We start from the raw sequence: 21494 nt of genomic DNA on the forward strand, positions 1-21494 counted from the left end.
GGTCAAACTGTCACTAAGACGGCACTGAAATAACTCGAAAAATCACGGTTATAAGCCCTTTAAGGACAGGCTGTCGACCACCGTCACCGTGCACATACGTTATGCCGATGATCTCGGACAGCTCGGTGCAGATTTGAATGCTGTAATTGAGCGCTGTTCTCTCCCCCCCCCTACCCCAGAGGCTGGACTGTCATTCTTGAAAACAGACTGCTGTGACCATTAATATGATGCAGGATGATCTGTGGACACAGGAGGAAAAAGATTTAACAGCAGACTAAATCCACCAGGAGTTCTTCTGCAGGGTCATCGTGAAGAAAAAACATCTTATATTTCTGCGACTGTCAAGTTGATGTTAAGTTGGTGTGGCTGTAAAATACTGATGACACCATTTAAGGCACGATCTTGTCAGTCGAATGTTGTCATATTGTTGGCTATTCATACACAATTAGTTTAATATATCATTCCTAAACAGCACATGGAGGAGTGGGCAATCTTATGATAATCTTACGATCTTTTTGTGTAGATGTTTTATTGTTGAGATGCTGTTTGGGAGGGTTTTTCTGATGCTCCAGTTGTCCTGGATTCCTTCTCACAGTGTCACAAGTGTTTTCTGTAATTTTGTAAAGGGGAACAGTTCCTCTGTACTGATGGATTTTCTCTGTGGATCAGGATCCATGGCCCCAAAGGGACAGAGGTGATTTGATTTGGTTGTTACGTTGAAAGCCGTTGATGCAACTAAACCCAGTGGTCTAATTCCTGGAGAGGGAGCTATCAGGGAAAATCCTTTGGGTGCCATCTGGGAGACTTCACCCTCCCACACACACACATACACACACAATTACACACACACACACACACGTACACAAACACAAGATTCATGATTAGAGCCATTCATTCATTCAGATATATGTCAGAGTGCTTGACAAGCTGTCCAGCTGTGGCCATGTTAGCACAGCTGAAGTCTCTGATTACAACTGAAAGACCCAGTTAGGGTTTTATTTTCAGTTACTGACCTGTATTCTGTATTTTACAGAATGCAGCACACTTGTATTTGACCATGTTTAATGTTTGTTTTCTGAATATTATTAAATCTTTTGTTCTTCTTTCTTTCTTCATCTCTATTAGCTTCCCCAAGGTGGTCGCTAATCTTCCGTACAACAAAAACTCAAATTAACATCTCACTATCAGTAAAACAAAGAAAATACAATGAAACATGAAGATAGGACACAAATTAAATTACTCTGCATTTAATACGAAAAAAGATTAGAGAACAAGTCAAATATCTCCACACATTAATCAACAAGTAGAACAACCCATGAAGACAAACACAAAATTGTCCTGGTGGCATCGAAAATACATGAAAATCAAACAAAAAGATACAAAAACTACAATAAGGAATGGATTTAAAGGGGCATATAATCCAAACATGTTCATGACTGAAAAACATATAATTCACATTTCATTTGAAGTTAAGAGGGAAATAAGGTGGAATTAAATCTACTGAAATTTACAGGAAATCTGGTCCGTAGCTCCATCTTTCATTAAATATGGAGAACGTAAGGCAAACTGACCTTGTTGGACAGATTTTTCTATTTTTTTCCATCAGCAAAAGCCAATCAACACCACCTGCAGATGTGATGTGTTGGTTGAAAATGGAGGCTTGAGAACAATAGAGAACAAATCAGCATGTTTTTACTTTCCAATCATTCAGTATGTTCTAACAGAACGAGTAAATCTTAATCCCTCATGTCCTCCTTCCACATTTTCACCATTTGGGGGTCTGTAGTTGGACATTTCGCCCTCAGCAGAAACAGAGGCTGACAGCTGAGCCAAATCCAACGGGCTGGGCTTCAAATTACTTTCAGATGACTGTTGGTCATTACTGTCGGTTTGAAATCTGGCCGACATCCTTCATGACGGCTCACTTTAATAAAATCTGATTTGTCTGATTGCGAGAGAAAATAGAATTAGCTAGAAAATGTACGAACACCAATCAGAGCATGAATACACTACTGTGACATGAGAGTGGTGTCAGTGAGGACACGAGTGTGTGTGTGTGTGTGTGTGTGTGTGTGTGTGTGTGTCTGTGTGTGTGTGCATGCGTGAGAGTAGAAGCGGTTCCTGGTGTGACTTGCTGGCAGACAGATTGTTAGAAGCTGCTCTGTGATTAAACCTGTTTTAATCTCAACAACAGACACACACTCACATACACTCTCACACTACAGCGCCCAGCAGTCCAACACCACAGATTTGAGGTTGTTAAATAAACAAACTCATGGGTTTAGGGTAGTAAACGTGGAGTAAAGTAAGCTAAACTGTGTCAAAGACAACATTTTGAGGCAGATTTTTACGTAACAAGACTTTAGGTCTGAAGCTCCTGCTGTGTTTATAAGAAAGTGTTGGACAAGATGAACAACACAGGAACGTTTATTTTGTTTTTTTGAGCCTTACAAGTATCAACTTTGACCTCTTGATCACACTGTACAGTCACCACATCTGAAGTCCTTTCTCTGGGGAGCTTCAGCAAATGTCATCGCAGTCAGCCTGCTCTATTATGCAGCAGGCTATCTTGTGTGCAAGTAAAAAATGTTCATGTGAGGGTGCTGCTACAGAAACCGTCTTGTGATCACCAAAGTCAACAGGGATCATCCTCTGGGCATTTAAAGATTGTCAAAATAAAGGAAAAAAGTTCATCCTCTGGGGAGCATTAGGTAGCTAAGTAGAGTACATGATCATCTGCATAGATATATATTTCTTACGTACAGTTGGATATTGTGGCCTCAGCATGCTGATAGAGGTACTGTAAGTTCAGGGGGTCATGATTAAGATCTTTGGGAATCATCCTCTGGGGACGGTGAATATTCACAACAAATACAGTACATCATGGCAGCCTGGCCAATTGTTGAGATATTTTGCAATGGGCCAAATTCTTGGACAGAGAGTTGGCCAGATGGACAGATGCTTAGACCGTTTTGAAGTCTCAAGTTGGCATTACCGCGGTCGCAATCTTGTTTTTTGAGCCGGAAGTGACTACATTTGGACATTTGAACACTGATTACTGAGATGTAGGGTAATTTTCTCATAAGCTTACATACAGTGGGACTTTAGTTTGAAATCATTGGGTTACGACATGTATTAGCTTAACTTTTCAATGAAATTCATCAATAAACTCAAGTTCAAGGACAGAGGGGTTGTCATTTGTGATTCATTTTTGGTTGACACTTGTATAAGAGTATATTTCTGGTTAATCAGAAGAAATGTGACAGTTTTAGAGGTGCTATTTCTGTAAGTAGACTTGTAACATTTATAGATGCATCAATCAATTTATGCTTGTTACAATTTTTCTGGCTCCGGCATTCGAAGATCTTTGATCTCGGATCAAACTTCTTGTCTTCAAGCTGAAACCAGGCTAGAGTCTTCCCGTAAGCTCAAATTCTTATATGTTTGGCTTTGGGTATAGCCACTGGTGAGGATTCGGTTTAGGCGGTGACGTGGACCGCTGAGTCACCATGCCAATTTGAATGTCACATTTGAATAATTTTAAAATAGCTTAAAAATCAGAAGAACATTCCACTTCCTGGGCATGGTGCAAAGTTGTAATGGAGCAGCAGAGAGTAAAATACGGCATGCTACTTTGTTTTTTAGGTCTATGTCGAACAGGGTGAAAGCTAAAGTGCCATTAATCAGCATCAAAGATGTGATGAATGACATCCAAATAATTACAAACTCTCCTCGGGTTTCATCACGGAGGACCGAGCTGAATTTTATTTTTTCAAAACACAAAAACCACACAGCCACACTTGTGCATGAACTTCAACCACCCTTCAGCAACAACCGCCAGGATTATGAAGTCTTGTTGACTCGTTTCTGTGCTTTAGCCTTTGGTTCAGTAAAACTAGGTCAGACCTGTCTGCCAGTCACAAAACATCCCGGAGAATGACAACTGTATCTCTGCTCCTCCGTCACACTCACACACACACACTCCCTAGCCTGCGGACAATGTAAAGATGTAATTACAGATATTCCTGGATGTTATTTATTCTTCATACCTCTGAAAGATGCCTTTGATAAATGATGCCATAAATAACTTTGTATAATCCTGAAGTGAGATTTGCATGCATAGCGCTCACAGTTGAGAGGAAAATTATAAATGTGACTAACAACTGCCGGCATAAATCAAAAATGACAGGTATGAACAACTATGAACACAAATCTAAACTTAATTTACATCTTCTTGATCATACTCAATACTCATGTCACTTTCCATGCATCAGTCTGTGTAGCCTCGACTGATTTATAATGATAGGCCAATCTTTCCCTTTAACGTCTGTGGAGAGTAAATCCATAGTCACCACAGTGACCTGCGCATACCTGCCAACACTTCAGATCCCCATGGGAGGCTCCTTATTTTATTTTTTTGGAAGCGTGTCAGTTTCTTTGAGGGATGGTAGGCTACCTGACAACTCAATCCAGACGTAGAGGTGAGCATACGCAAACAATCCTGCCTGACGTTTGTTACTTGTCCCTCCACTGCAATTAATTTGCTGCTGAAGATGGATGAAACAGGTGCCAAGAAAAAGAAAAACGCTTCAAAATTTCAGTCAACATGTGTTGAGTGTTGTCCTGCATCATTTTACCCCCCGATCTTGTGCTTTCTGAAGGGTCTCACACTCTCACAATGTTATTATCTGTGATGTTAATTGTAGATTTAGACTTTGTATTGCTTATTTGCATATTTTTTCAAATTTATTTTACTGTTTGTTATGAAATAAGGACTACTTTAAGGTCATTTTACTCTCGCATCCTTGTAGTTATTCTATTGGTCAGTGGGTTACTGTTATCTGTGGGGGGCAGGAGAAGAGAAACTGGATAAGAAAGGGAAAGCCCATTGACCCGGTCACTGCATTGTCCATGATTTCACCCATTTAGTGCGCTTTCTGCTTATTTTTTGTCTTCACCAGTGCTATTTGCAACTTTTTTTTTATCAGACAAATTCTTGATTAAGCAAGAGTGGTATCAAAAAACACTGCTTTATCATAACAATGGTTTGCATACCTGCAGGCCGGAGCCCTTTTTGAATGATGAATAGAGACTACCACTATCTTGTGCTATGGAGAGGTATTTCATCTCCACCCCATAGGTGCAGAACATAGAAGCTAGTTGGCTGTCAGTTGTAATCTTTGCGGTGTGTTCAGGCGCAGCTTTTTGGTCGAGACACAGGCGATGTGAGGCGGCCTTTGTTGCAACTAGTTCTTTGATGTCAGTTTTGTGCGGCCGGGCCCTCAGGCAACAAAACTTCATGGCTAGGCTCAGGAAAACATTACAAAACATTATGGACATGATTTAAAAGTCAGCTTTGAGTCTTGGTTTCACACAGAACATGATGACCAGTCTTTGACGTACGCGCTGCACTCTATTTCATAAAGGTCTGCTAAAGGTCTGTTATTGTACACAGATTGAAGAGGCTGGGCTGGACTAAAAGGTCTGGTGTATTGGCGTGCATCATCACCATCTTATGGGGTGCTAACTTTGCTTTTAAGGTGAGGTAAAGAGGGTGACAGGGATGAAAAAGAAGAGAGGTGAAGAAGCAAAGGTGAGAAAAGGAAAAAACGCAGGAATGATAGACAGGAGACAGGAATAGACTGAAAAACAAGATGCCGTTTTCACCTTAAGCGATTCAACTGGGGAGATATGTTGAAAACTTAAGAGGAAGAAAAGTATGAGACAGAAAGTCAAGACAAGCAGGATAAAGAGTGTGAGGCAACAACCAACAGAATGAAAGAGAAAAGGACAAAGTGTGACACAGACAGAAACTGAGAAAGACATGCAGTCAGCAGCTGAATACCAGGAAGGGTGTGTACGCTCACTAATGATGACCCTTCATTAACAGACCCGTCGGCATTTCCCAGAAGGCATTGTGTTTACGCTTCCTGTTGCTGATAAAAGGGGAGGAGTAAGACGCTGGCTGCTGAAGACGGAAATGCAATTTTAAAAAATGCCCTTTTAGGGAAAATGGCCCCAGTGGATTTGTCATCACAGCAATAATTGTGCGTGTGTGTAACCGGTCATAGGATGTTACTGTATATGTGTGAGTAAGATGTTGTACTGTATGTGGTGGTGAGGAAACGTCTAGCTGGATTCTGACTCAGCCTCTCTCCTAAGTCTTTGCTTGATACCATTTTTTAACATTATATCCCAGGATGGCTACAGCCCCAATTAACGAAAACATTATCAATTATTAATCCAAGAAAACTAAAATTGCGGAAGCAAAACGTCGAATATGTTATTTTTGTTAACATGTTATTTGTAGATACAATCTGTTGCCAGTGGTGATTTGAAACTCAGGACAATGTTTTTTAAGGTTCACATTTTCAATTTTATGTTGTAGAAATGCTGTTTAAAATATTGTCTGGTTAGGCTTAGGCACAAACAAACACTTTGTTAAAGTCAGGATAAGATCATGCTTAAAATTACCTGTTGCTGTTGCCATAAACAAGGCTGGAGAAGTCCCAGGGGCTCATTAAAAATACCCGGCTTTGTTGTCACAAACATCGCTGGAAAGTTTCCCAAGGTCTTCTTAAAAGTATCCAGTGCTGTCACGCTTCAAAATGTTGATATGCCGTGATCCCTCGTCAGAAATACCCAGTGGTTGAGCACTGACAAATGTTGAAACAGTCTCCAACGACAGTCACTGTCTTGGCAACCATCTCGGCTGTAACTTCACCACAGTCCTCTGCTCCCTCGGACATGAAAGTAATATACATGTGATAAGAATGTGATATGACAGTTTATTACGTATGACATGGTGGTTTGCAGAACCAGTAACTGCTAACATTTTATCCAGGAGAATGGACAGTAGGATAATATAAAAAGTAAAAGGAAGCCCCACTTATCTCACTAAATACTGTATGTACATGGTTAGACGTTGTTTTCTTGTAATACTGACAATCTTCAGTAAACATAAATAAGTCTCAATCAGGTATAACCATTTATAAACAATACATTTATTTGAAACACAAACTTAAAAAGGTCTTCATGCTCAAGTTTAATCAATTAAACAGCTTCAGTCATGCTTCATTAAAAGTTTGACAGCTCAATTCTCATGTTGAGAACTTTAATGTTGCGTTAAAAAAAAAGTTTGCTTAAAACATGTTGTCCAAGCTCACACGAGGACCGGCTTCCTTGAAAGTCATTTAAGGACCCCTGTGTTTTCGGAGGCCACTACGTGAGAACACACATGTGCGGACAGCACAGGCTGTGATAGCTTTGATTGTCCAGAACACGTTGAGAGGAAGGATGTGGGGTGACGCGTCGTTAAAACTGCACCGTGAGGAGGACACTGCAGGACACTGTCAGGAAGCATGTTGGGTCACAAACAGAAGCCGTGTCTCACTGCACAGAGTATGTGTAAAGGTTCAGGGAGGAGTGGAAAGTTTGAAGAAATCCGATCCACTCAGTCACACAACATCAACTTCTGTTTGGCCAAAACCAGTGAGCACTGAGATATAAGATTTATCAGTTTTATTTATGTGAGATTTAATATTTTATCTACATGATACAAGTTTAATGGAAGTTAAAAGGAGAAGCCTCTTTTCACTGATGGTGACATAGCCAATTTCAATTTCAAGATACGGCCAGAATCAAAGTCCTGATCCAAACCACTGTAAATCACCTCTGTACTGTAGAGCAGTATAGTGCGCACCAGTAAGCGGTTATGGTTTCGGAGCTAACTTTTGAAATCTGGCCATTTTTTACAAATTTCACCTTCAAGGATTCAGACTTTGCCTCTTTATATAGACTAGGCATCTACAGTGATCTAGTAAATTAATGTTTTAATAGTTTACTAAGGGTCAGAATATCTAATCAACATGGCAAAATTGACACTCTTGTTTGTGGCGGTGGCTGAATGAGACTTCGTTGCAAGCGCCTTGTCATCTGTACGTTAGGTTCAGGGTTGTGTTTCTGAAGCACTGAAATGGTTGCAGAAAATAAATGAGATTGGGAACAAGCAACAACATACGAGAGGCTCAGTGTGAACTGATGAAAGACATCAATTTGTCAAGTTAATTAAGTGTATACCAGCTCTGTGGCTTTGAATAAACAAAATCCTAAACTGTAACTAAATGTGAAATATAAATGGGTGCCAAAAGGTGCTTTTGAAGTTACCGCGTAAGATCAAAGTGTTGACGTACAGGAAGGACAGTTACAAGTGAGATTAAGGTATTAAAAGGCAAAATAAGGTCATCACTTTCTGTTTATTAACAGAGATTTGGGGTCCACGATCGGAAAAGAGCGGCATCACACTCTCTGTAGCCATTCACACTTCGCATTCAAGTCCACAGTAAATCGCAATAGAGGATGATTCACTTCTGTTTAATTAATTATAGTCCTGAAAAGAAACCAAACAAAGACAAAACACAAGAGGAAAAATCAAAACCCAAACAAAAGCATGTGAAGTAAAGGCCAAAAAGCACTGTTGAGTCTTTGTTTGAGCTGATTTGTGGGGAGCCGTGTGAAGAGGTCAGGGGAGGTCAGCAGAATACGAGATTAGGCCATTAGAGGGAGAAGACTTTGTGCCGGTATAATCCCCTCATCGTAATCTCTCTTTCTCCCTCCCTGCTGCTAATGGCTGGAAGACAATAAAATGCACTAATCTTTCCACTGGGATGGCACGAGGCTGTGCTGAGATATCTCCTGGAGTACAGAGCACATAGACTAAAATGTTTTGAAGATTATTTCCCTGGCATTTCTGCGTTATTAGATAGAGCCCAGTGGGGGGAGACAGGAACCATGGGGGAGACAGAGAGGACAGACAGAGAGGGTGAGACAGTAAGAAAGAATGGGAGGGAGAAAAGCTAAAGTTTACCAGACTGCTGGTGTTTGTGTGCGTGTGTGCCTTATACGTTTTATTTTGGTTAAATACTGCTAAAATGGCTTGCAGGCAGGCGCAAGTGATGCAAGGCAGTGAAATGTCTCCAAACTCGTAATCAGTCAAGAGCCATGAACCAGATGAGATGCCAGTTTGGTTTAAATTTTAATGGAAATTCCTCCAAATTTTTGACTTCAACAGGAGTGAAACCCTCGCCCGAGGACAATTTAGTCTGTCTTTATCGAGGAAATCAATATTGCAAGTTGTTTGCGTGTTACATCGCACACATGTATCAGTGATGTTCATGATGTAACAAACACCACTGATGTAGTGAGAAACTATCCTTTATGAAGAAAGGCAGTGAGACAGCCTTTGCAGTCAACTGTGTATGAATAAACGGCCGGTCTGAAACATATTTCAGCTTATCATTGTTAACGTAGTCTCATTTAGACTTTCCTGTTCTCCAGAGGAAGATCCTAATGACTTTGCTGATCACCTGACTTTTCCCGTAGTGCGGCTGGAGGGTTCATAGTTTTTGGTTTTGTGTTTTCTCCTTGGCAGCTGTTGGCTGGATTGCCATTACATTTTGATGCAATCATGTTCTTTCAACCCAATCGCCAGGATAGTTGTTGGTAATGTGTAATGTTTCTGCCATCCACTGATATGTTAAAACTTTACTCTTGATGTCCAATTATCAGTTTTATGTTGTGACAAGGAGAGACAGGAACTGCGGAGGAAACACATTGTTACACCTCTATCTCGATGTGGTTGCGACTTGTCAATCACAAGGTAGCCGCGCCTGAAAGCATACTCTGCCTTATAATCTATTTTACTGGACCATAATTTATGAAATAAACATCATGCTGGATTGAAGAAGACTTGAAACTTGTGATTGAGACAATGATCTCATTAGGGAAACTGCAAACAGAGGTAATAAATCAAGTGAGAGTAGAGTCAAGTAGAGTCATTTTCTCATAAGCCTACATATAGTCTGACTGGCCACTTTTTGGACCAGGAAGGTCCGTCCATCTTTTATACAGTCAAAGGTCTGAAGGTGTATCTGATGCCAAAACATAGTAGTTTATAATACTATAGTAACCCCCAAATATTACCCCTGTTTTTCAAGTCAATGATCTCAAAAGGGTAAATCCACTGGGAATGTGGACTTGCTTATTTGTTTTGGCCAATGCAATGCAGTCTGTTGCCACATCCAGATCCAATCTTTATTGCTGAACATGTCTGAATGTGTTTTGTTTAACCGGAGCTGTTGTTTTGGGCCCCTCGTTGTGCAAACTTCTGTCGGAAACATTGCATTTGACTTTAAGAGTAGTGTGCAAATACAAGAAATGGTATCAACAACAAAGCCCTCTCTGTGCTGTACCCAAACCTTTTCTTTATGCCCCTCATTTGTATGTGCTGTATTGAAGGCGGAAAAAAAGGAAATACCAATCAAAAATTTAAAATGTCAACCAGTCCCTTTATGGAAAATGCCCTTTTTCTAATAGCTGATAAAGACAGACACCCTAAGTGGTTTTAATGTCAGCTCCTCTCTCTGTCTCTGTCTCCGCCTCTGTCTGTCTGTCTCCTTCTCTTTCTGTCTCTCTCTCATGCGACACCAGTGGGTCAGGACCTAAAATGGGTCACAGGCCTATGTTTAATAGATCCCCACACGGCCACAGTAGTGAAATTCCTCAGCCCAGGTCCCATGATGAGAGGCTAAATGTTTCATTTGGGTCCCAGGCTGAAAAGGTTTAAGAGCCCTGGTCCTAAATGATAGCTAGACCTCGAGCTCAGCGGCGGCCTGTAAGGGGACGGCGAGTCCTTGGCCTTCACTCTGAGTCTCACCCTGGCACAGTGAAGGGGTCTGTCCACGGCTGATAAGTGGTTTTAATGTGATCTCCTCTCTCTTTCTTTTGCTCCCTCTCTCATTCCCACTCCCTCCATATTCATCTCGGTCTTGCCTCTTCCTTCTCTCACCCTTATTCATGCTTTTTACCTCCTCTCCCTCCCCTCATTTCCCTCATTCCTCCATCCTTTCTGTCCCAGATGATGGCTTGGCTCCAGCTGTGGACTATGGGGCTTATGGCCACCGTAGCCTTGTCCGTTTTACCTGCTGTTGCTGAAGATTCGGGCCTTCCTGTGGTGGAAGCAGAGAAGCTAGGCTCTGTTGACATTGTGAAGAAGGAGTCTCATCCTGTCCTGGTCCGGCAGAAGAGACACTGGATCTGGAACTCTCTCTACGTTGAGGAAGAGAAACCGGCACCCAGACCCTACAAGATAGGACAGGTAAGTTAACATCACTAACACAAGAATCCTCCTTACGTTTCTGGTCTAACTCCTGGGCCCGGCTTACACAGTTTTGTCTTTAAATGCTCAGTAATCTACTTGCCATGGCTATCTGAAGGGAGGGCACATGTATATTTTTGTCACTTTCATTCAGTTTGATGTTGTAGCATGCCAAGAATCTGGGGCATTAACTTGTTGCTAACCAGCTCTTTGATGAATATCTGAGCGTTTCTGCTAGAATACTCAGTTTATTTGTGGATATTTGCTGGTTGGTTGTCAATTTGAGTCCTCGCTCCAGTCAGCTGTATTCATTTTCTTCTTTCTTTCACAGCTGAAGTCGAGCCAGCAACTGGAGGTGAAGAGTTTTGTAATCGAAGGTGAAGGAGCCACCTCCGATTCACCCATCTTCACCGTGGATGCCAAAGGAGACCTGTTTGTGCACAGATCTCTGGACAGAGAGAAGAAGAGCATGTACCATTTGATCGCCAAAATGTATGATGGGAACAAAAAGTTGATCGAGGATTCTGGAGAATTTATCGTCCAAGTGACGGATATCAATGACAACACGCCCATTTTCCCCGGATCGTATAATGGATCTATTGAGGAGCGGTCAATGATAGGTGAGTTGGGTTACTGTCGGGGGATTTATTTGAAAAAGATCAACGTCAGGGTTGAAAACTCATTGTTTTTCAAGGTGTGATGGAATGAGAAGAGTCAAATTAGGTTTATTTGTATACCTTTTTTATTATATTCACAATCTGATATCATCTTGTTGCTGTTGCTCCTGGAACATCATAATTAATGTTACTCCAGGACCATATTTGCAACTGACCAATCATGTTTTTGAAATGTTTTGTCATAACTGTCATAACACATGAAGTTTTCCTATATAACACGTGTCATAACCCTAACCCAAAGGTTATCTTTTAACCCAAAACATGTTTTCCTAACCCTAACCCTTAACGTCTTTTGACTTGACTAGAAACAACGCCAACGCAGTGATAACATATACTGTATATGCTTTATATGTTTCAAACCAGCCGAACCTCTATGAGAAAACATACACGCTTAAAACATGAATAACAGTGTTTCCATGACTATAAATGAAGCAATTTCTTCTTGAGCAAAGTTTCCATCACTGCATGTGTTTGACATTTACTACTGAGCGGTACTTTAGATTAAAAATAGACTGGACATTTTTGAAAGGCTGGCAAAAATGAAACATTATGTCAACACCTGTCACAATCATTAGCACACCCCTCTGTGAAAAAAGCCACATTGCTGACTTAAATAACACAGTTTTAGCACGTAATCACAATGCATTAATCAGTTAGACAGCCATGATGTTCAATATGAGTTCAGCTGCTGAGCACTGTAGCACGATGTGTTATTGATGGTGCACATTCTCTTTAACCTTTATGTTTATCTAGGAACACAAGTAATTGAGGTGAGTGCAACAGATGCCGATGACCCCACCACTGCTAACGCAGACCTCAAGTACTCTTTGATCCAAGACTTCTCTGCCTTCCAAATCAACAGCGAGACAGGTGAGCTCACTGCGCTGACGTCCAACATGATCTTATCCTACAGCAACATTGTCTTTTTTCTTCCTTAACAAGTTAATCTAGGCGAGATGTGGATGTACAAACTGTTTTACTCTGGAATATGGGTCAGAGCTGACCTCAGAGATAACACCCTCTGTCTGTCTGTCTGTCTGTCTCTGTCTGTCTCACTGTCTCTCTGCAGGTGTGATCAGCTGCAAGATAAGAAATCTGGACCGCGAGACCAGGAGTCAGTATGTGGTGGTGGTTAAAGCTCAGGACATGAGAGGAATGCCCTCTGGCAGCACAGCCACCACCTCTGTCACCATCACCATCACAGACACCAACGACAACATAGCTTCTTTCACCCGGAGTAAGAACAGAGTGCTCGAGCTATTTGACAATCTGTGGTTATGATCAAGAGATATATCACAAGTTTATCTCCTGGTCAGATTACAATCATAACGTGTGTTTTCTTTACCTTTGCTGTCGCTGTCTTTTCCGTCTGCAGACACATACACGTTGCACGTTCCAGAGGACCGCAGAGTGAATGACAAGATAGGCACTCTGGATTTGGAGGACAGAGATCAGATTCAGAACAAAGAACCCATCTTCACAATCCCAAATGACATTGGCAACATTTTTAATATCGAACTCAGCCCTAACAAGGACGGCAACCTCGTGCTCAAAAAGGTAGGAGGCTCTCGTGGCAACAAATGAGTAGACGATCTCAAGGCTAACACTTTTTTTTTTTGATTCAGCCCGTGTGTTTCCTTCTTTTGGTGTGTGTGGTTTTTTTTGTAGTTGGGATACTTATGGATGTTTAACCTCTCTGCCTTTAGTGAATGTGCCGCCATGATTGCTGTCCACAATTTGTGGTAGAGTTGAGCAGGGCTTTCCAATCGTTTTTGTCCAACGCACTGGGTGAGGGGCTCAAGTGCCTCTTCATTTTACCTCTTTGAAAGATGTGATGGTTTCATGTCTGTATTGGATAGTACTCTGCAGTAGAGAACACTCAGTTGATGTGGTTGTTCAATGGCAAGTATGAATCCATACAGGCCATTGTGCATTTCTTTTCGTCAGTACTTGATCGTCCTTGCATTCATACTACTGTTCTCCCATGACACATTTCAGTCACTTATTTATTACTTTCAGTGGAACTATTGGTTTTTGAGACCACTAATGGCCTCTAGATTATCAATGAACCTTTTTTTATCCAGTTTATTGCCCTAATTTTTTCAAATTCATTGAGCTACTCCACAGTCTCTCCAAGTACCTGCTAGACTAGAATGTCCCCAAGAAGTAACATATGGGTAGCTCAACTGTACGGTTAATCCAAAATTAAATGAAAGTGGTTGAGGTAGTGCAACGTAATCGGCAGAATAAATGTAAAAGGAACGTTTCTGCATCCACAGATATGTTGACACTTTATATTTCTTTCTCCCTAACCTCAGTTTAGGGTTGTGAAACGATTATTTTTGGGCTTAAAATACCTGATTTGGCCACCATGTGGTCATGTTAAAAATACCTGTTTTTGTCGCCAAAAGCATGGCGGGAAAATCGTCACATGGTCTCCTTGAAAATATCCAATGTTTTCACACACAATCACTAGCTTGGCAGCCTGCTCAACTGAAATCCCATCACCATACCTTCCACCTCCTGATATGAAAGTCAGGTCATAATCATGTAATGTCAACGTGAAATGGCACGTACAAATGTGCATCTATCAGTTATTGCAGGACAATGATGCCCAACATAGCATTCAAACCCTCAACGCTTGGCCTCCTTCTGGTTTGGGAGAGCTATTTACGCCTGCAGGAACTCTAGCAGGTTTTACTTGACTGGATTGTGCTCTTCTGATAAAGTATTTAGGACATCACAGAGCTGAAAATGTATTCTAATGAAATGAGCGCTGTAATAGCTTGTACTCACGCTGGCCTGGAATCGAATCGCACCGCAATCTTCTCCCCTCAGCTCTGTAGCCCTTCTCATCTTTCTCACCGGCTGTGTTTACATGTACAGAGTAAAGCCAGCTATCAGCCACACTGCGGTTAAGGTCTTATTCTTGTTAAGCTGTTTACACACGCCTTTGATAGCCTGCGACTGAGTATCCCTGTTTCCATGAATAATCCAGTTAACAGAATATGTCTACCTGTGGTGTCCCATCCACAGATAAAACAGTCCGCCAGAAACAACATTTAAGTGAACAGGTTATTTCTAATACAGGGGAGAGAAATGATAAGAAGAAATGTGACAGTAAGCAGAGCTCACTGCTGTATATTTGTCGACATGAAAATGTATCTGCAACACTGTGCAAGTCTCAATTTGTGCAGATGTATTTCGGTGCACGGTGCGTTTAACGTGGAGGAAGAAGTTGGCATTTCAATGTGTTTCTTAAATCCAGTGTATGAGCTTAACCAGGTTGTTTCCACTGACTTGTTACATTTAGAGCCTTTTTACACCTGCTGTCCTCGGTGAACAGGTGTAAATGCTCTGAGGATGAAGATAGGAAACGCATTCGAGCGTGTAAAAAAAAAATAAAGTGCAAATGCAATGTGTTCCTCGCTCTAAAAACAGGTGCGAGATATGTGAAAATACCTCAGAGGATGAAGCCAAATATGGAACGGCTAAACTTCATGAGGAGAGGGACTGTGACGCTGAACGAGTTTACTTCATTTAGCGAGAGAACAGAGAAATTTAGGTTTTCCAGCCGCGTAAGATTTAGACTGTATGGACATGAGGTGAATGTTGCCTTGTTGGTTTGTTGTTTAATCACTAAAATGTTATAAACAGTTTGGGGAACCAACTTTTCATATTGGGATCATATTTGACAATAGAGGGCCTCTATGTTTCGAGCATATTATGTACTTATTTTTGACTTCACCTCTCTCTGGGATCTTCAGGCTCTGGACTACGAGACAAAGAGCAGCTACACTTTCAACGTCCAGGTGCGAGAAAACCTACAAGACCTGCACTATCCTGCTGACAACACGAACAGTGCTGTCACCAATGCCAAGGTAAATATCTGACAGGACATCTGCTTTTAACTCATCGTACAGGGAAGCTATCGACTGCTTTTCATTCACTTTCTATTAAAACAGGAAAGAAGGAAAAATACCGTACCACAGCCGTGTGCAACAATGATGTTAATGCAACTGAACAGTCAGTGACTCGGAAACTGAAGGATCTTTGACTGGAAATATAAGATTAATTATTAACTTTTGGAAGTTACTTACAATTTTCTATCTTGAATTTGTAGTATATTCTTAATTTAATCATGAATATGTCTTTTATGCCTCAATTAGTCATGAAATCTTGAAATTGAGAGATACAGTGAAGTCAAATATTATTCTTTTTTTCACAGTCAAGTAACAGCATAATCAAACTCCACTAGTATTAAGTAAGTTGCTGCTTAATTTGCTGATTTTTTTCTTGATCTTTGGCCTCCAGAGCGCTAAAGATGTAAGACTCATTTGCTAGTATTCAGTCTATTTGTGCTGCAGCAAGTCTGGTATCAAGTAATTTGATCTAAAACCCAGCTATTTTCACATATTTCAAAACTTTCTACACTCACCACTCTTGAGGATGTTTATTTCTTGACTGAAGCAACATTTCTCCTCAAATAAAGTCTTGCTGCATGGACAGATAATTATTAACTCAGTTTCTCCTCAAATTCAGTGTTTATTTCTTGTTTTCCTTTTTTGGCTGTAGATATTATATATCCCTGAGCAGAGGGGTAGAGTCTTAGCTAACAGGTCTCAATCGGTGCAGTCCATTTAAATACTTAACATTGACCAAATGTGCACAAAGCTGACTTTCAACTGTCATGAATGATTTTAAATTGGCAGGTAATCATCAACGTGTTGGATGTAGATGAGCCGCCAGTGTTCACCGAGCTCATCTACAATTTCACTGTGGAGGAAGAAAGCATCGTGAACAACATCGGACGAGTCACAGCCAGAGATCCCGACAAAGCCAACAAGAACATACGGTACGATATTGTGCAAACTTCAACAGAGAATAAATAATGTTGCTGCTTGAGCCTGTACACTGATCTCTTCCTCTCTCTCTTCAGGTACTCCATCTTAGACAAGGACTGTCCCATCGCTATCCACCCGTTCACAGGCCAGCTGTCTACCCTGAGGATGCTGGACAGAGAGCTGGAGGCCACACACGTGTTTCAAGTTAAAGCTCAGGAGGAGCCAAGTGGTACGTCACACATTCATTTATTCATCCTGTTTCCTTTAAACAATAGAACCTCAGATAAAAAATTAAAACCATGTGTGTTCTCCAACAATGCATGCAGGGAGGGAGTTAGAGAGGCCAAAAAGACAGTGTGTTCTCACCGAGCAGCTCTTCTGGATTTATTGAGCGATGGGAGTGTAACACGTTAACAGGGGTTTTTATAGATTTAATATATTGCCTCAACACCTGGTCGACTCACACGGGAAGGAGAGAGCAAGCAGGAAAATCACATTAGTGTCTCTCTTTGTTCACTTGCAGCTTCCAAACCAAACTATATATTTTTAGACTTGCAGTGAATGAAATCCAATGATCTATTTTCGTGGCTTGTCACGATGTTTAAGGAACACAATGGTCCCCAGAGCTTGACAAGGTCCCTGATATACAGTACATGTACTGTACTAAAGATAGTTTCAAAATCTCGGTACAAGAGACGAGCAAGAGAGCCACGCGTTTTATCAAAAGATGCATATTCAAAAACAACATCAGTGATGTAAAATAAATGTTAAAGCTGCTTTGATGTGATGAAAAAAAGCTGCCAAACAAAAAGCTCACAAATAGAAATCCTTTCAGTCACTTGACCTTAATCAGTTCCATCAAAGACAGAGACGCACGCAGCTGATCGGTGTTGTGGCGAAGCAGTCGGATCTCTTCATTAAGGTAAAGACAACTATGCTGAGTGAAGTGAGCCATATGAGACAAAGAGATAAAAGACTTAAGTAAAGACTTAGACCACTTACCAGTGGGATTTTTAGATACTTGCAAAAACAAGTAAATAAGAAAATGGAGTCACCAGTGACAAAAAAAAATACTAACAATCTCTGTTTTCACAGCATAATGTGTCTGTTTGTTACATATTGAGACTGACGTGCATTAAATCAGATCACAAGAGTTACATGTACGGGTGTTTTTGATCCCCCCCACATGCATCTGCACTGAAACTCCCTGTGGACAGCTCACCGACATGTCTCGTGCATTTCTGTTCACTATTCCCATCGTCAGCACACTGTGAGATAGTTAAGACATCTGAATTACAAAATAAGCCTCTGAAACAAACACACACTACAGTTAATCATTTGCTGTTGTCTCTCCCCTGCAGGTTTAGAGTCCTTTGTGAAAGTGAACATTACAGTTAAGGACATCAATGATAACAAGCCTGAACTGGCTGTGGATGAGATCTTCCTCTGTGAGAACGACCCCACTGATACAGTAAGATAAACTCAGTATTTCTGTATCCATGTAAGCTACTACACAGAGTCTTTTGAAGATGGTTGCATGTAAAATGCATTGCATATACAGTATAATTAATATGTGCCTTAAACTGCATTTTATTGACATAAAATGTATGCTGCATACATCTAGACTGCGTTGCATAAAAACAAAGTTTGTGTCCTGGATGGATTTATATATTTTTTTCTTTTAAACCTTTCCTCAGGTGATAGGAACACTGAGAGCCACGGATAAAGACGACCAGCCTGCCACTTTTCGTTTCAGCCTGGCCAGTGAGAGCTCCAACTTCTCCATCAGAGACCACGGCAGTAAGTCTTTGTGTGCTCTGAGCATATTTACCTTTTCTTCCAGTGCTTGTTGCTCTAAACGGTCCTCGGAGGAAGCGCTGGCCTCTGCACTTGTTGCTATGCAACAACTGAAGCTCCATTTGAGGCACAGTGCTTTGTTGCTGAAAGTTGAAATTATTTTAACTTCTCAAAGAGTGCTTTGGCTCTCCCAGCCAGACGGGGGGATTTAGAAAGCCTGTCTGGGACCATAAGTGTTGTCTAGAATGCACAACAGCAAATATTGAAAATAATGAGAGCAAGTGGCTCGGTGGACTTGCAGATGGCTCTCTATGTATTCTGAACTCATCCCGGCTCAGGATGTTCAAGTAACTTGTCACACATAGTGCTACTGTGGTGCTACTGTTTGTTTTACAGTGAAATTATGGAAAAATGTGCACATGGAAAACTGCACCAAGAAGTTAAATTATTAGGGATTTGCACGAAAGCACGCACATTATGAACAATATGTCAATGAATATATGTTGTAGGTTATAAAAATGACAAAAATGCATGACACAATTGTGGGGTTCATTGCCAGAGCACTCAGACCAACTGGTGCGTTGTACTATGGATGCATGAGGGTGGCACTCAGGAATATATGTTTTAATAATGAGTTTACTTGATAGTCTAGCAGCGCACAAAACTTGTCTGGCAGTAGACAAACTCATTAAAAGTAAACTCATTAAAAGATAGATTCCTCAGTGTGACTATCTGGGGTTAATTCCTCCACATCCACTGCATACGGCCATATGTGTATTTGTTTGCACACGCAGCCAGAACTACTGTATAGTCATGCTAGCAGCCCTGTGAGGCTATAGTGTGCTTACCCACTGTGCTTTGATCTAAACGCCCTAAATGGGAAAATGTTGTGCACCATTAATTACAATTTTTTACATTGTAGCACTGGAGGAAAAGTCAGGGAATGCTGTAGTCAATGTCATATATAATCTGGGAACCATGAACGTCTGTGCAAGGTTTTGTTATTCCGTCCTGTAGGTGATGAAATATTTCCCTGAATAATTGAACTGAATAATGGATTTTGACCTCTGGGCGGTTAAAAGTCAGCAAGGATCACCAAATCTCCATCATGATTCATCCTCTGGGCACCGTGAAATCTGTGCCAAATTATAACTGAATAAATGTAAATATTTCATCGATCTGACGGACAGACTGTTAACTGATATTCATATTTTTTTTATAATTTAATACACAGCAGTGTGGTTTTAAAAGAGAGTTATATATTTCAATTGACCCACTTGTATTCTTCTCCACATAGCTGACTGCTGCTATCTCCATCACACTCAACATAGAAAGATCTTATTATCATTAAAAGATTATTCTAAATTCAAAGCAGCATCTGAAGCCAGTAGATCCGGCGCCATTTGGGAGGAAAAATATGTGGAAATAATTGTGCAAGTTTAAAAAATGTCAGCTTAAATAAACAGACTGTGACACAGAGGATGGTGTAAAAAAAACTCTACAGAGACGTTTCCTTTGATCCAGACATTGATATTTAGGCAAAGGTTGGTGCTCTGTTACATCAGATTTCCGAAAGCCTATTTGGGTTATTCGACTAAGGACACAAAATGGCACAAGTAAAACAGTTTTCATCATTTTTGATCATCGCGCAACCATATAATACATGAAAGCCAGAGGAAAAGTGTTACCAACTGTTCTAGTCAAATATTAAAAGTCGGAATAGATGAAAGCCTAAGGTGGTCAGATGAAAGATTTAGGTGATGTGTTACTGTTTAATTTAAGTGGAACTTGAAACATACTAAAGGGAAGATAAACAGAGAGGGGGGAGGAAAAACGAAAAAAAAGCTTCAACTTGCCTCATCCATTTCCTCTCTGCTCGTGCCTGGAGGGGGCTGACATGTTGAACTGATGGAGAAGAGGAAGAGGAAGATGGAAGAGAGCGAAAAGGAAAGACAGATGAGGCAGAGGTGGAGAAAAAAACATGAAAGGAGGCGAGAGGAAAGAGATCGGGATTAAGGGAGACGGTTAATATTAAAGTGAGACCGTGTTAAAATGAGGAGAGGGGGTGAGTATAAAAAGGAGAGGGGATAATAAACAGGAGGATAAATAGAGGGGGGGGGAAGCAGAAAAAGGAGACAGAAGTGTGAATGAGTGGAGAAGAATGAAGATGAGAGTAAAGAGAAAACAGGAGTATGTGAAAGGAAGATAAAAAAAGGAGGAAAGAGGAAGAAAAAATGAGGGTAGAAGAGAAAATAGGCCAAACATGAGAGAGAGAGAGAGAGAGAGAGAGAGAGGAGGAATGAAAGAAAAAAACGAGGATAAAGACAAGGAGACCAGATGATGACATGATAGAAGAAGGAAAGATGACATCAGAAACATTAATGTTTAAATCAAAGGTTGAAAAGAAAGCAGTCAGAGGAGGGGGGGGAAAAAAATAACCGAGAGCCGGGAAAGATTTTAAGGAAACCGGTCGGAGAAGAGGAGAGTGGAGGAGTGAGGAAGAAGGCAACGACAGGAGAGGAGGTGGATAGTTGTTTTATAAGTGCTGGTTGTCAGTGTGAACCTCGGTTTCCCCCTGTGGCTCAGCGCTGTGGTCACCCAAAAATCATCTGACAGCGCCTCACATCACTTAACACACAAACACACACACACACACACACACACACACATGCAACAAGAGCTGCAAAGTGAGGGCTTTTAAAATATTTATCAACTACCAGCTCTTTAAAACTTGCAAAAAAAAACACAAAACAAGCATGCTTTCATTATCCAGAAACACACACACACATCTGCACACACACACACACACACTCCAACAGTCAGTGTAGCCGCACAGTGAAGTGACAGGACTCTGTGTTCAGACCAGGCGGCTACACGAAGCTCGCTGCATTAATACCAGACAGACAAGGGAGAGGAGGAGGAGGAGGAAGGGGAAAACAGAGAGATGAAGAGGGGAAAGGACTAATGAGATACAGGAGGAGACAGATGGAGAGAACAAAAGAAATATAGAGGGGGACAGTG

At 41.0% G+C, this 21494-nt stretch overlaps 1 protein-coding gene across 1 annotated transcript in view; it reads left to right on the forward strand.

Annotated features, from left to right (window-relative positions):
* The window catches only part of cdh5 (cadherin 5), a 37992-nt gene that overhangs the window by 1217 nt on the left and 15281 nt on the right, over positions 1 to 21494 (forward strand). The window contains exons 2-11 of the mRNA XM_084376093.1: positions 10916 to 11155; positions 11487 to 11775; positions 12586 to 12702; positions 12902 to 13069; positions 13208 to 13389; positions 15600 to 15713; positions 16545 to 16687; positions 16772 to 16905; positions 18038 to 18147; positions 18374 to 18476. Of these exons, the coding sequence (XP_084232219.1) occupies positions 10916 to 11155; positions 11487 to 11775; positions 12586 to 12702; positions 12902 to 13069; positions 13208 to 13389; positions 15600 to 15713; positions 16545 to 16687; positions 16772 to 16905; positions 18038 to 18147; positions 18374 to 18476 (1600 nt within the window). The remainder of the gene's footprint in view (positions 1 to 10915; positions 11156 to 11486; positions 11776 to 12585; positions 12703 to 12901; positions 13070 to 13207; positions 13390 to 15599; positions 15714 to 16544; positions 16688 to 16771; positions 16906 to 18037; positions 18148 to 18373; positions 18477 to 21494) is intronic.

Source organism: Pagrus pagrus (assembly GCF_965226575.1).
Source record: "Pagrus pagrus genome assembly, chromosome: 15".
NCBI classification, from domain to species: domain Eukaryota; kingdom Metazoa; phylum Chordata; class Actinopteri; order Spariformes; family Sparidae; genus Pagrus; species Pagrus pagrus.